This window comes from Varanus komodoensis, unplaced genomic scaffold (assembly GCF_004798865.1).
Source record: "Varanus komodoensis strain SLA01 unplaced genomic scaffold, ASM479886v1 scaffold55, whole genome shotgun sequence".
Classification (NCBI taxonomy): Eukaryota; Metazoa; Chordata; class Lepidosauria; order Squamata; family Varanidae; genus Varanus; species Varanus komodoensis.
This window is the reverse complement of record NW_025336157.1, coordinates 583,215-599,497: the sequence shown is the minus strand read 5'-3', so window position 1 is coordinate 599,497 and position 16,283 is coordinate 583,215. Positions and strand designations below refer to the sequence as shown.

Sequence of the window (16,283 nt, the reverse complement as noted above, 5' to 3'; positions counted from 1 at the left end):
AGCTTACTTCCGGGAATCATAATTTTAGCACTGTGGGATGAGACTATTGGCATTTTCCTTTATCTTAACTTATGGTAAAGCACCCAAATTGAGTGGACAATTTGCCTAGCAAGGCAGGACATACATTTTAATGAAGACAGATAAATGACAACAAGGATATCATGGCGCAGCCAACCCTGACTTGGTCGTGTGATATTTTGGGTCGAATTTTAATATGAAAACGGTCCTGCTGATGAGAAGAAGCAAAGCCCCTTTTCTGCTACCTTCATTTTCCACCATCCAGTGAAATTTCTTTCCTTGGAGCTTATTAAGATGCTGCAAACTTGAATGGGTTTGATCGCTATTCCTTTATTTATTTATTACATCCATTTATACCCTGTCTTATCACTTCAAGCGCTCAGGACGGCTTACAAACTATATGAAAATACAATAAAGGATTTCTGAGACATGGCACAGTATCAATGCCATCTTCCGCACCAAACTGTCTTTAAACAATATTTTATTCACTTGCCATGAACAAGTACATAAGAAGGAATAGGAAACAAAGCAAACCAAACAGCGACAAACAACCTTCAAACACACAGGCTGTTTGTTGTTTGTTTGTTGAGAACAATGCAACTTGTTGAGAATTCCCTTGGCAGCTTCGCTCATTGCACCAAACTTACTTTTGGCGAGGTAATAGCATCCCAAATTTTTGTATTTTTGTATTTAATGGTAATTTATTATGTTCTATTGTATTTCATTGTATTTTATTGTGTTGTAAGCTGCCCCGAGGCTTCGGCAAGGGGCGGCATAGAAATGTTATTATAATAATAATAATAATCCCTCCGCCTGGGAGCATCTGTCAAGCTCTGGCCGCTCCGCACCAGCCCCATCTGCTGGCCAAGCGCGAAAACAGCCACGCTGGTGCTTGCAGGATCCGTCCCAAGCCCAACTGGAGGTCTTGAGCAGCACTACCTGGGCTCTATAAAAGCAAGCCCTGCCCTCCGGAAGCTTCCTTAGAAACGCACCCGGGAGCTCCAGGTTGCCGGACTCCCGCCTTGTCCTGTGCTCTGGTGGGTGCGCTCCGGCTCTTGTTCGTCTCGTTCTTTGGGCTTGCTTGTGGCCTTCCCTGGGCCCCATGACGCCCCCCCATCGCCTGACCTTTGCCCGGTCTGTGGCTTTGGCTGGTTATGGGACGGTACTGGATCCTCTCTTGCCTTGGGGTCCCGGTGCATCCCCCGTCATCTGCTGCCCACACCCGGGCCCTGCCAGCCCCCAGCATCTCTTGCGCTTACGAGTTTCTCCACGCAAGGTGTTTGTTGTGTGTGACTCCCTTGTTTGTGCTGGTTCACAGCTTCAGTCCCGGGGCCTCTTTTGTGCTTTGCTACCGTTTGGCAGCTGTCTTTTGGGGGGGATGAAGTTGGGTATTAGTTCCTAATCTAGGAATGAGCCACCGAAGGAGTTTGTGTCATTTCGCAATGCTGCTGTATCACAGCGATGCCACATGCCTCCTTTGGGTTGCGTTGAAGAATATAGATTATCCCCAGAAAAAAGGGGTGTGGAAACCCTGTTTCTAAGGCTGCAGGGAAAATGGGGGCAGAAGCTTCAGAAGGGTGGTGGGTTAAAGGCCTCACGAAATGAAGTCCTGTATTTCATGTGCTAGAAATAGGAAAGCAAATGCGAAGGACACAGTGGGATAAACTAGATTCCTCTTCTATTGCCTTGTGGGCAGAGCTTGTGTTTGTGTGTTAAATTAATTGGTGCGAACTGCTTAGGGAGATTTAGCTATTGGGCAGGAAGGAGATGAAAAATAATAATTGCAGTGGCAGCAGATGAAAAGTCTGCTCTCCCTTAAATGTAGTTGCTGAAAAACAAGAATTTAGAGAAAAGCGGGTGGTTGTATGGAAGGCTTGTGAGTTTGGTTCTAGTATTGATCACTGATTTCTAGGCTGAGCGTGTGCTTAGGGGCATGTTGGTCCTCAGTGTTTAGCGTATATACATCATTGCGAGCTGCTATTTTATGTCCAAGGGGGCGGTTTGCAGCTCTCCCTTACAAAGTGCACCATTTTGACCTGGTGTAAAAATTTGAAAGCACTTAAAGGCAGCACAATTACTAATTAGGCAGAATACACGGAATACTGTGAAACTGACAGCTTTTGTGCTCCTAGAACATTGGTTGGCCCAGATTGTTCCTTGCATGCTTCTTAACAACTGAGTAAAAGCATCGAGGGTATCCTAAATACTGCCCTCCATTGTCCTCTATTGTTTGAGGGCCCAGAATCTGGATACAACACCCGCAGTATGTTGCCTCCCCTAGAACCGCTGAGACATTGCTTTGAATTAAGTTCCAGTGTAGTTGAACTGAACGTAATTAATATCACATAATGGCTATCTCCATGATCAAGGTCTAATAACAAGTTTATTTAGCAATTATCCTGCAGGGGTTTTTTAGAAGTATTCCCCCTTGCAGGGTCTGCAACCTTTATTGTTTCCGTGTGGCACCACTGAAGGATTAAATTAATTGTCCTTCATATTGTTCCAAGGATCAGAAGTTAACTAATTATTGGCTTTGTTTTGTTTTTCTTTCTTTAGCAGACCACCATTCCACTATTAAATAAGGGGAAATACAAGGAGAATGTTTAATTGATGGACAGGGATCACCAATTCCCCCCACCAAGCTAAAAGGGCAAGAAGTTACAAACATTAAGCTTTTAATTAAAGATGCGTGATCCCTTAAGAGTTTCATGTTAAAAGCCTCATACTGAACAGTCTTTGTGCTATAACTGTGTTTTTTTTAATTTCCCAGAACAGGTCTGAATTTTTAAAAAGTGAACGAGACACAAAGATCCAGAATACAACTATCCGGCTAGAAATTTGCATGGCTTCTTTGTGATGCCAATACGGGGATTCCGGAGAAAAGGGCTGGTATGGAAGCTGGGTATTTGCTCCCAAACTTGAACAACGGCAATAACAAAAGCCTTTCTTCCTCTCCTACATCAGGCTGTAAAATAAAAAGGACCGAGGAGCAACAGGAGTGGAGAAGGGTGCAGAAGGATTTTGTGTTAAACAGTTCCTGGGCCAAGCAGGTGTTCAGGGGCACCTTGTCTCCATTTAGCAGCTGATGGGTTTTGGGGCGCTAGGGAAGAGTGCGATGCCCATCATGCAGGCTTAAAGCCAGCATCCTCTCCTCGCCATCTCCAAGGGAGCAAACCAGACCTCGTGCCTTCCACAGACTTGAGCTGAAACCCAGGTTCCCTTTGAAGGGTGCAACGGAACGGAAGACGCTCCTAAAATACGCAGAAGCCTTACAGAGACACGGGGTGGGGGAGTCGTCTGTCGCGAAAGCATTTGAGCTGCAGCTGTGTCTGCAGTTCTGTCTATTTGAAGGAGCCTCTTGGAAAGTGAGGGTTTTAGAATGGGAATGTCAAACTGATGGCCTGAGTTAGCTGGCCGGGAGGGCACACGAAAATGATAGCACCGGTTCTCTTCACCAGCATGTGAGATTCAGGAAGTTGCGTACGCCCGACTGTTCTTGGTGTGTAAACCGTTGCACAAAGCCATGCAACATAAAATGCACAGGCGAACAGAGCCAAGCTGCTGTGTAGGGACACTTTACATGTTCCCTCATGGTTTTGTCTACATGAAATGTGTTTTCTGGCCTATTTGTAGTGAGAACAGAATACCAACCTTAGAGCCCCAGAACATACGAACTCTGCTGGAGTAGCGGTTACCTACAGTATCTAACCTTCACAAAAATCTGGAGACACCTGTAGCTGATGGGTGGTGTAGTAATTTAATGCTGGCAAGGTCCCTTTCCACCCACACCTCACTCCACCTACACACCTGTTGCAGCATACAGAAACATAACTCTAGCTCTTAGGCTGTAAATTCATCACACATCCCTTGTGTAAACGCACAAGCTTACAGTGTGTTTCTAACATGGCCCTGCTCCAGTTTCACAACCGACATGTCAGCAAATAAAGGCCCAATTGAGCTGTGAACCTTGTCTCGCCCCCTTGCTTCAGATGGACCACCATCTTTTAATATCAAAAAAGGTGCAGTTCTTATTTACCTATGTTCCATCACCCTGATAGGTTTAGTTATGTTTTAACAACTTTTTAAAAGTAGAAAACTATGTGGACTAAATGCATTTGAGGGAGCTTCTAAGCTGGGCTTACTATTTTAAAATGTGGCCTGTTTTCACTCTTACAAAATAGTTTCACAGATGTAGACAGACTAAGCTCCAAAAGAAGATGGCCATGAGCTACCCCACAGATGGTGCCACAAAGATCTTGCCAAAGGTCGGATATATCTAGAAACCAGTGTGAAGTAAGAACAGCAGCCAAGAATGAGCTCTGGTCCTACTTCACAGGGTTGTTGTGAGGATAAAATGGGGAGGAGAAATCCATCTCTCTCCCCCTGAGCTCTTTGAAACAAAGGTGGGATATAAATCGTACTTTTAAAATAGTTTGTTGGGTGTAATCTAGATACTTATATACACATGGAGCCATATGGTTCAGAATTTAGTATCGTTTACAGTCTCGGCTTTCTCAAGGGCAACTATAAAGGAACAGGATGAGCAGTTGGAAGGATTCAGAGATCCCCCTCTGTGTGTGCCACGGACATAAATGCCAAAGGTAGCTTAGCAATAGGCCAGACTCTGGCTTCGCCCTGAGCTGGGAAGGGAGAGGGGCATGAACAGAGTTAAGAAATCAAGGCGGGATTTGTTCCTTAAAATCACACCACCTCTCCTGATTACAAAATAAACAGGTAACTCTTCAAAATGCACCTTGCCGTTCCCTGAAGCAAAGCTCTGCCACAGAATTGGGCCATCTGCTCTCAGATGTTTGCCAAGCGAACACGAGGGTTAATATGCCGTTCTTTGTCTGACGATTGTTTGCTTGGCTCTCCCCCAGTTGTTGGCTTTCCAAGCAGGTGGACTGTTTCCAAGCCTGCTCATCTGCTGGCCGTGTGTGCGTGTCGCTGGCACCCCCAATAGGAGCCGATTTGCGGCCCTGTGCGACAGGCCGGCCAAGATGAGCATCTGCCACAGGTGCCGTTTGTCATCTCTGGGATCTCCTCTCTCATGTGCGGCTGTTTACTAGGCTTAACTGATTTGGCTGCAGCTAATTCAATTGCAAAAGGGGCAGCCCCATCCACCCTGAACCGCTTGGGGCGGCCAAGAAATAATCCCATACTCCAGATGGTGGGATCCAGCGCTCCCAACCGAAAGGGGAGCTGTGCCCAAGGCCCGGTCCTCTGCCAGCCACACTGGCCTTCCGTTATTGCCAGCTCAGCGTGTTTCCACCTACAAAGCCCTCAACAGCACGGGAGTAAAAGGGACACCTGTCTCCATACACCCCTACGACTTGGATCTTCAGCAGAGGCCCTTCTTCCTGAACCCTGCCCACAATGAAGGGGGGGCACTGGGCAAGAGACGGGGCCTTCTCGGTTATCACGCCTCATCTTTGGTGCCCTCTTCTTAAAGAGGGTCAACAAACACCCTTGTTGTTCTGTTTTCACCAGCAAGTGAAGCCTTTATTTAGCACCTGCTTTTAGAAGTATGGTCTTATTTGTTTTGTTGTTGATTTTACTGTTTTATTCATATTATCCTCCTGTTTCACACTTATAATAGTTGATTTTAGCTGTTTGAGATTTTGTTGTTTCATTTTAGTACAGTTATATTTGTTTTTCGTGAGCCATCCAGAGTTGCATACAAATACAATAAATAAATGTATTGTACAACTGTTCCGTTCTTCTTCCTGAACAGGTTTCCTGTGTTAAGAAAAAAGATGGAGGAACCAGCAGGAAAGCCTGGGAGAACTGTGAGTAGACGGCTGCGCGGCTTGCACAGAGCTGTTCAGCAGTTATTTTGCGGCATCGGGTTTGGTTTAAGTGCTGAACTGAGGTTTCCTTTTCTGCATTACAACTACCTAACCTCTAGATGGCGCAGCAGGATAATGCAAATGCAACAATGAAAAAAAGATTTCTTTTGCTTTTATAATCACTTATCTCATTGAAGCAGAAATGGAACTGAGTTGGTAAAAACATGCAAGAGTAACATGGACTAGAGACAGATACCTCTGCTGGCTGGCTTTGTCTAGGTGGAAAGCTTTGAACTGCGTAACAGAGTCAGAATGGCTATTTCAGTTTTGCTTTCTAATGCTGGCAGCTTGCATGCTTTAGTGCAGAAAACGGGGGAATGCCTTTCCTCTCTCCCTGCGCAGAAATAACCCACAGGACTCATTGCCACAGAATATGAACATTCACCTTGAAAGGGAGCGAGGAAGAATAGAAGCCATTTAAAGTGCCCGAGAGGTTCATGATGGGACACGATACCGAGCATGCTAACAACTCAATCCTCCGCTTGTCTGCTCAAAATAGTGAGCCCCACTGAGTTTAATGGTGTTTGTTCCCAGGTTAAAACACACCCTGTGTTTCTGGTCTTCGGGAAATCGGATGGTTGAGTCTTCCATCTCGGTGGACTTGTTAAGCTGAAGAGCCTTCCAGAGAATAGCACTCGCTCTCTGCCCATCTATTCTCCTGCTCCGTTGCTCTTCCCTGATTCCCATTTCTGCTTAACTCCTCCATTTTTGGCTCAGTCAGCTCTGGGAAACCTCTGGTCCAGGGGCCGGTTACGGACCCCCAGGCCTTTCCGTCCGGTCTCCTAGGCTCTCCTCTGGGTTATTGAAATTATCCACTCCACCCTGCTTAGCTCCTCGAAATACAAACCCAGTGGAGGAAATCTTGCACAAGTTGGGGAAGAAATAGGAATCTGCCCTGCTTCCTTTTCTGTGTCCTGGGACAAGGTTTTGCCTCATAACCAGAAATCTGTGTGCGTATATATGTGCTTCGGAGAACTGTAAGAATCTACACACATGTAGTTAATACAGGTAAAGATATCGCACGGTATTGATGATGAATAAAATGCCATGTTTCTGACCTTGAACAAATGCCTAGAATCTATCAGATTCATTTAATTTCTGTACTACCCAGTAGCTGAGGATCTCCAAGCGGTTTATAGAAGCATTTTAAAAAGACAGAATAATACTTATTGGCTGAAAGAATGAGAGGTAGGCCCGGGTTGCATTTTTGTTCAACAACTGGCAGAACACAACTGAAGTTTCAGTTCAAGGGCTATTGAGATTCTAAAAATGAAAACTCGGGTGTTCAGAGGTCTCAATTTCACCCATGGGGGCCAAGCCTTCATAGCCCCCCGTCTTCATCCATGCCTCTATGGGTTCTGTGAACAGGCCAGACATGGGCTGATGCCGAGTGGATGGATCGGGGGTTCAGACCCAGATCTTGCCAGATCCAACATCTCCTCCGCAGAGTGTGGGAATCCTTGGGAAGAGACCCTCCGAGACCGAACTCGCCCCTGACTGTTTCCCTTCTGCATAAAAATGCCCCTCGGCCCGCGAACGGAGCCACTCCCTCCATGCGGTGGGTGATCCAGCCGGGCAAGAGCTTTAAATAGCTCCTTGATTCTGGAGGAGGCCGTCCTTGCCATCCACCGCTCGCGAAAGGGGAGGGATGCGGGAGATCCTTCTCGCTACCCTAATTAAGCGCGCCTCTCTTCCTAAATACTGCCATTAGCTCATCCCCCTGCCTCCTTGCAAGAGCCCGGGCCGAGGGGCAGTTTTTAGAAACTTCCTTACATGGGTAAGGCATCTGGAACAGCAGCCGCTACCCGATAGTCCCGCTTCTGCAAAGCAGATCTCCAGCATCAGCAGGAAACGGCGTCCCGGGCCGGGGCTGCAGGGGCTGCTCTTTGGGGAAGGTGGGAGAGGGGCGAGCCAGGAGGAAGGCGGGGGTCCGGTGTCCCCCGGGCTCATCTTTGCAAAACGACCCTCCTGGGGTCTTGCTCACGCCCCGGCCTGCTCGCCATATTTAATTGGAGCTCGGCAGGTGGAGTTGGGTGCCGGCTGCCTTTCCCGGTGAGGAGGAGGCACGGCTCGCTTGCACGTTAACGTGTGGATCAGCCTGGGTGTCTTTTTGCTATGGGGGTTTCAGGTTTGAATTACTGTTTGGACAGGAAACTCTCTGGTCATTTTCTTTAAATGGATCGTACCTTGCCAGGTGGGTGTCAGTTTGCAAAAGGGGGGCAGCCTATAACCTACTCTCAGGTCTTGGGGTAGGAAAGGAGGCATATTTTTTTTCTTCAGGTTAGTCCCACCTGCCGTTCCATTTCCCTCAAAAATACTTCTTGTTTTTCTTTATGCAGTTTAACAAAAATCCATATCCCGGGTCTGGGTGAAAAGTTGCTGAAATAAGTCTGATTTTTGGTTGGGTGGGTGGGAGTGTGTGTGTGTGTGTGTACACAAACATGAAGGAAAGGAAGCTTGTTGTGGAGAGAATGTGGTGATGGGAAGACCCGTTAATCAATAGACTATCTCAGACATGCCTCCATTGCAACAAGGAAATGGTGCAAAACTAAGAATGGGGTTCTCACCCACTAAAGGACCCCAAAGCCACACTGTTTTTGGCTCCTCCTAAAGTTCCCATACATTCATTAAGTGTATGTGCTTTTCAGCATAATTGTCTGGAGCACAGAAGGAAATCACGGCAGAACTGCCGATAACGAAATTATTCCATTTGAAGAAAGAGATTAGACTGTGAGAAAATCACACAATGATAGAAACGGAGTCAAACTATTCCCCTTGCAGGAATAGGTGTCCCATGGCATCAAAGGCGAGGCTCAAACGTTGGAGAATGAGGCACCTTTTAGGCCTCAGGGATGTCTCTTCCCAAGGACCCTTGCAGGTTTCTTAAGTCCCTGCTGTTGGCTACACAATCTGCCATGCTTTGGGGCCCAGAGAAGGTGGAGATACGTTTCTGGCAATGAGATCAGTAGGAACAGTGCCCAAGCTTCAAAGAGCAGGGTTATACGGTCCTGGGACAAGCTGGTCCAATTCATTTGGGGAGGTAATCACTCATGTATTATAATGACAAGGGGAATGTCCAGCTGGCGTTTTCCTGGAGATAGATTACAGGCCTCCGGACAACCTGGCCTTGAGGATGTGTTGTGCCCGCTTGGCTGGGAAATGTCTCCCCAGATCAGAGGGAAGAAACTCGTGTGAAGCAGGATTCACTCCTGCGGCTAATTCGGATTGACAGGACAGTCATGGTGAGATGACTGTGACCTAAGGGTGAACACGAGCAGGTTTGAATTTAGTGTTGGCCCTCCATGGTAGGAGAGCTTCTGACCTTCAGTCTTGGCTTGAAAATGAGTGAAGAGCTGCCTGTCCTTTCCTGACATGGTAGAAATGCAAGAAGTTGCTTTGTGCTAAATCAGATGATGGGTCGGTGTAGTTCAAGATGGGTCTCAAATGGGGGTGGGGGGGGCTTTTCCACCTGCACCTGGGGGTGGCGGGAGCTGACATCTCTTGCAACTAAATGGGAACTTTGGCCTATGCTCTGCCATGGAGTGACCACCTTTTCCCCATGTTAGAAGAAAACTAGACAATGAACCGTCTGCTTGTGGATGCCACAAAACACACTGGCACGGATTGTGGTCAAGAGAGCAAAGATCTCTCTTGGATGCCACGACCCCCATCAGCCTGCTAGAAGGCCATGCGGGTATCCACCCCCCCCCTCCATTGTACTAAGCGGGACTATGGTGTGGAGATAATCCCCTCACCAAAGGTTTAACGAGAAGGACGAGCCCGTATTTCACAGAACAGCAGCCACCTGGTCTTTTTCAGGTTCCAAAAAGTATGACAGGATTATAATGACCTCAAAATATTGCATGCCTTTTTCAGTATAACTATTTATGCAATGCATTTAATATCAGGCAGGGTTCACAACTACACAAGAATCTTCTAGGACAGACCATAGTTTTTTGTATTTTTAAAATTAGGGAATCGAGGCCGAGACAGATGTGGATAGACATCCAGTCCGTGAGGATGCAGAGTAGTAATATATATATTGAAGCCCTAATCAAGCACCTATTCCCTGGGCTGGATTTCCTTGCTGGAGCCTATAACCGGCGGGGGGTACATGGTTTGTCACACAGTCAAGAACACGTGCGTGCAAACCTGCGGAGAAGTGTAAATGGGTACACTCGAAAGCAACAGTGAGGATGCCAGTTGAAGGGATGCGGAGAATGTGGCAGTGATAAATATCAACATACAAGCGGCCAGATCTTGTTTTTCGGCGCCAGGCCAAGACCTTATTTAAACGTTATTTTAATTGTTGAATTTATTTATTGGTTTTATATTTATGCCGGGATGTCTCCAGATGTTTATGTGTTTGTATAGTTATTTATTTGTATTGGAAGCCGCCCCAAGGCTTTTGTGAATGGGGCGGCGTTTAAGTGTTCCAAATAAATAAATAAAATAAGAAGGGGCGAACTAGGAGGGATGTCCGTGGGAGCTTGGTGGGTGTAGGACTTGTGCAAAGAAGAGTCCACCTTCCAGCCAGCTTGGGGGGTGCAGAGACGTTCCTGAGCATTTAGCAGTGGCACAGAAGCCACAATCAGCGCCCCAGTTACAAGGGGTTGGGGTTAGGGTTAGGGTTGTGTTGCTTCCCTTCGCTACTGCTCTTAGAAGGGAATGTGAAATCAGGGTCCATCGATTTCACACGAGAGCCTTCTCTTCTCCCCGTCTCCTCCCACAGTTCCAGCACTGGCAAAGTCAAAGGCCATGCATGGATTTTTAGTGTTGTGGTAGGAGAAATCCAGCCTGGTGAACTCTGGCCTTTGTCCAATATTAACAGATATCAATCTTTTGCTCTTTGGGATGGGAACCCCTTCTGGCAAAGGAGCTCTGCGCCAGCGGACCGAACGTTTGTGCGTTACTGTTCGGAGCACCCTGCCACCGTCTGTGCTTGGGGGGTGGTGAGGGTCTCCCTGAAGCTTTGCGATTGGGACATCCCCCTTTTGCAACAACATTTTAAAACTTAAGCCGCACTAGGACATGTTCCCTACTGCCACACAAAGATATATTTAGCCGATTCCTTTCCCTCTCTCTCGGGTCTCCATCATTCCTGGCATAGCTCAGACCCGGCTCTGGCCCTTGGCGAATTCCACTCCAGTGACATAGGCTCTCCTTGCCTCTTCTTTGCAGCCCCCCCACCGCCCCTCCAGCAGCGGGGTGAGTCTCTTCTGACGTACGCTGCCCGAAATGTCACTCCTGGTTTCATATAGGATGTGGCTCGGCTGACGGGAAGGGACAGCTGCGGGCAGCGGGATTTGAGGCACAAGATGACAGCTGTGGGACCCGCAGGGTTCTCCCACCTCTGCGGTGCGCTATTTAAGTAAAGGCCTTTGTTTCCCCGCAACACGGTGTGGAATTGGGCAGCTGACATGAAAGAGGAATAATATTTTGGGTGACCTCCTTGGACCCTTCGGATTCCGCTCGACAGGGAATCCTAAAGCCTCCCCAAAACTCCATACAGGTCTTGCTCCGTATTGCAGCTGCCCGTACATCAAGTATGTCTCTGGCCCTGCAGATCAGCGCTTGGTTTTGGAACAGGAAGGCTGCTCCTATTTGCTCGGCGTTCCCCCTGCCCTGAGGCAAACCCCGTCCCTTCTGCCGCCCCCCGTGGTAAGGCATGCCCCAGAATCCCTTGCAGTGTCGCCCTGCTCGCTCCGGCTGGGCAGCGCGTTCGACGGGGCGGTCTTGCACCCAGGCCGAGCCTGGCCCCACCAACCCAGGTCTGCATCCTCCGAGGGTTCCTCTTGGCCTCTCTGGCTTTGCGAGACTGAGAACATCGGGGGGCTTTGCCTGGAAGCCCGGCAGAAGCCAAGTGGCCTGGTTTAAACGGGTGGCGGTCGGCACGGCCGGCTGAGGAGGGCCGGTGAGGCCCGGGTTTGCCCCACGGCTGCGCCCCCCAACCCGTCCCCCCTACCTTTCGCTGCTGCTTCTCCCAGGCTGGGTCGAGGAGCAGGTCCCGATCCCAGTCCTCCTCCTGCGCCATGTACTCCTCCGTCACCATGTAGGAGTGGTTGTATTGCATGTGCGTCTCCATCTGGGTCGTCATGCTTCCGCCCGCTTGTGAGCCTCCTTCTCGACGCCTCGTCCCGCTTCCCGCTCGCCACGCAGACCCTCTGCCCTGTCAGCCCCTTCTCCTCAGCTTGCTCCCCTCCCGGCTCCTCTTGGAGGTCAAGATCCCCCAAGTCCTTCCAGGCAGTGCGTCTGCCTGCTCTGCAGTTGCACCTGTCAAAACGGGCCCACGTGACCAGTCCTCAATAAGTATTATCAGCCCTGGGAAGGGGGATCGGATTCCATCTTAAAAAGGCCAAGGGGAGGGGACAGTACACATGTCTCTACCAACCAGGCAGGAGTGGAGACAGCTGCTGGCAAGGCGAGGATTCCCCCTCCAAAGCAAATTCATCATGCTTTTAAAAGGGTAATGGTCCCATCAAGGTGGCAGAGGGAGATCTGGGCGGAGAGGAGCGGTGTGTGTGCGAAGCAGAAACTTGCGGCAGGGATGAGGGGAGCTGGGAGCAATCTCAGACCTCCGAGGTCAGCCTTCCACTGACATAGAAAAGGAGATTCCACAGATGCTGTCAGCCTCAGGAATAAATGCAAGGCTAAATCGGAAAGGAAAGGCTCAGACAGGTTCTGCACTGGGAGGGAGGGAAGCGGGGGTAAGGAGTCCCTAGATATCCTGCTGTGGTGTTCAGCTGCACCCCCGTTTCCCAAATATACCGAAGCACCCTAGTCGGTTGCTAAAACAAGGGGCAAAACATTCAGGCTTTCCTTGAGATCTTGGTGCTTCACCTCAGGCCTGAGTTCTTCAGTTCCAGAGCGATGGGCTCTTGAGCCTTTTGGTTCCGTCATTCTGCACATGTTTGGATGCACGGTCTCCTATGTTGCTGCTTTGCACGTTTCCAGGTTAGAACACAAGGAATGACTATGCCTTCCACTGAACTATTATTATTATTATTATTATTATTATTATTATTATTATTATTATTATTACATTTCTATGCCGCCCCTTGCCGAAGCCTCGGGGTGGCTTACAACACAATAAAATACATTGAAATACAATAGAACATAATAAATTACCACTAAATACAAAAATACAAAAAATACACTGAGATACAAACAATAATATAAACTTATCACAGTGTCTGAAATTTGAGATATGGGCATTATATTATCCTTCTTTCTGAAAAGGATGATCTCTTCCATTAGCATGGCCTTGAGGGAACTACAGCTGCTACGGAAAACTGGAATAAAAAGTGATAGGGGTTTCATTTCTCAGGGGAAAAGATGCCTTAATTTGCGTGCAATTATCCCTCAAACACGTTTGCATGAATGACGTCATTGAGTGTTTGGCACAGAGCTCAAAAGCAGCCTGAAAATTGGGCAACAGAGGAGTGACTTCAAAGGAGAGGGGAAATGCTTGCAAGATAATCATCCATCCTCTTTTATCGGGGATACAGTGAACCCAAATTAGGTTTTTACTTCTCTGTGCTCTGCCAACATTTGTATAATCCGGTGAAGTCCTGGTTCTCCAGCGGGCTGCTCCTGTTACAGTAAGACTATTCTTAGGTCCAACAGGAAAGCGCCTGCGAGACAGAAGTAGCCCAAAAAGCCTCTAAGGTTCAGGCCTCGTGTTTTCATGTGAACGACTTCAGTCAAAACACCTTGGAAATACAGATCAGGCACCGCAAACCCCTGGAACTTAACTTTTCTCCTATCTTTCCTTCAGGTGCCTGAGGGACTAACGTCCCCCATTCCCATTTTATCATCTCCATAATCCTGTAGAATCAGTTAAGCTGAGTGAGAGTGAATGGCTGCAAGTGACTTTTAGGGATGAGTGAAATTTTGGGTGTGGGTTCCCCTATTCTTGGAACAACACCCTGCATACTTTACCACACGGTGAAGCACAATGTTTCTCATGATTTGATGCATAATGTTTACGCCTTTGACCCAGCTGTCGAAACTCAATAATTTATTACTAAGCCTTCGTACATTTAGACAGAATAGTTGTCTGCTCTTCACCTGCTTACCTTGGCCTCAGGTAGCTTTCTTCTGACAATTTTTAGACCATAAGGGCGGGAAGCTTTGTCTATCCAGGGAAAGAACCAACTATCTTAACTACTTGGTCAAGAATCAGTATTGTTTGAGAGAGACATTACACCAGCCACGTGATAGCTAAATGCCTAAGGCTGCACTCCCATGATATTTAGACACACACCCTGCATTTTCCAGCACACTCCAGCCCATTATTTTGGAATACCCACAGCTTTTTCTTTTCACAAACCTGCATAGGATTGTGCCTTAAAACAAAAGGGAGACTCTAAAGAACTCAGGAGAGTTCCTTAGTGTCACAGGATGGACTCCAACAGTGTTCCAGTTTCTATTCTCAGCCTTCTGAAAAATAATTTAATCCGAAAATTGAGTATTCTGTTGATGTCAGCGGTTATGAATTCTTTTGTCCATCAGTGTAGGTTCCCCCCTCCATGAAAAAGAATTTATTCAATAGAACTGAGAGCACGTCCTAATTAACTTTAGATAAAATTTTGGTGAAACTCACCATAAAAAATAAATTTGGAAAAATGATACACCTGATGAAGATTAAGGACTCCTGGAGGAGCAGTGGAATAAACAGAGGCAAGCTGAATAAGCAAACAGAAGACTGTTAGAAGAATTTAATGCTAGGTGGAAATTTTACCATGTTCAGCATTACTAATATGACCTATAAAGCCCTAAACGGCTTAGGTCCTGGCTACCTGAACGAGCGCTTATGTCCGTATATGCCCGACCGCCCTTTGAGATCTGCGGGAGAGTCCCTTCTCCGGGAACCCTCCATGAAAGAAATTAGGAGAGTAAGTACCCGGAGGAGAGCTTTCTCTGCGGTGGCGCCCAACCTATGGAATTCACTCCCCAAAGAGGTCCGCCTGGCACCGTCGTTACTGGTTTTTCGGCGCCAGGTAAAGACCTTTTTATTTCAACATCATTTCAATTGTTAAAACATATGATCTGGCCAGGGCAACTTCTTCTTCCTTCTCTTTCTCCCCCTATATTTTTATTTTATACTGATAATTTTAATTTTATATTTGTAAATCAATGTATTTTTTGTATTTTTGTATTTAATGGTAATTTATTATGTGCTATTGTATTTCAATGTATTTTATCATGTTGTAAGCCGCCCCAAGGTTTCGGCAAGGGGCGGCATAGAAATGTTATAATAATAATAATAATAATAATAATAATAATAATAGCATTAAAGGGCAGTTGGGGGGGGGAAGCAGAGGCTTTGAGATGATTGGAATATTTGTTGCTGTATAGAGTAATGATTTCGTTTCTGATAAACTCACAGCGTTGAAAGACCAAGATAGATAATCTGGAGGTTTGGATGCGTAGGTTGCATTTGTTTAGAATTCCCTCGGCAACTTTGTTCATTGCTGTTTGTTTGTTTTAGTTTGCTTCATTTCCTATTCCTTACGCATTTGTTTATTTTCTGAACAAAAAAAGAGGGCGGAGGAGGAACGACTGTCTGATCTACCGCACAGGGCTGTTGCAAGGAAAACACACGTTGGGCGAGTCCCCTTCAGTGTACCTTGCAGGGTTGTTGTGTGAACACCCCGTGCCCCACCCTGAACTCTTCTGGAGGAGGGGTGGGATTTAAATGTTAAATATAGGAGCTGTGCTTTGGTTTTAAAGTTATAAAGCTGCACTTTGATTTTGGAAAGCAGCAAGTTCTGTTAGTTGACAATAATTCACTCAATGTTAGCTTAGCGATTCGCGCTATTATTTGTGCTCTTTCCAGTACCTTCATATTTCACTTTCAATGTCCTTCTGAATCCTTAAGATTTAAAATAGCTAAATATTTAAAAATTCAAGAAAAATGGCCTTCAACTCCCAGCATGCCCCTGGCTGGAGCATGCTGGGAGTTTGAGGCCTTTCTCTGTCTAAACTTCCACAGGTTTGTGCCTTTATTTTATTTTTATTGCACGGCCTTTCAGTTTTAGTGTTGTGCTTGAACATTTTTACGGGACTTCACGTTGCAATTGCTGGTGTCGATGGCTGCGACCCGCCACGGGAGCGCCGGCTCTTTGGGAGCATGGAAATGCAATGAAGAAATATCTGCACTGGCACTTCGTGCGGAGAGCAACTGCTGCTGCATTTTGCACGCACTGCCATCGCGCGCACGGGCCGGTCGGCCAGGCCGCCACCTGCTCCGCCAAAAGCGACTTTCCGAGCTAAAATCTTCCGCGAGCTCCCGGGACCGTTCCGTGCACGAGCTTCGCTCAGCGATTGGCTGGGCGGCCCGCCAATCGGGCTTCTCGGGCGGGCCTAAGGGAGCCCGATTCCGCCGCGGATTGGCGGGCCGCGATCGCGCGG

The 16,283-nt window shown here is 47.4% G+C and overlaps 1 protein-coding gene across 1 annotated transcript in view; it reads right to left on the bottom strand.

Annotated features, from left to right (window-relative positions):
* The window catches only part of ACTN3 (actinin alpha 3), a 29,403-nt gene extending 17,252 nt beyond the window's left edge, over positions 1-12,151 (bottom strand). Inside the window, exon 1 of the mRNA XM_044448724.1 lies at positions 11,833-12,151. Coding sequence (XP_044304659.1) covers positions 11,833-11,964 — 132 coding nt within the window. The 5' untranslated portion in view covers positions 11,965-12,151. The remainder of the gene's footprint in view (positions 1-11,832) is intronic.
* Positions 12,152-16,283: the final 4,132 nt, after the last annotated feature.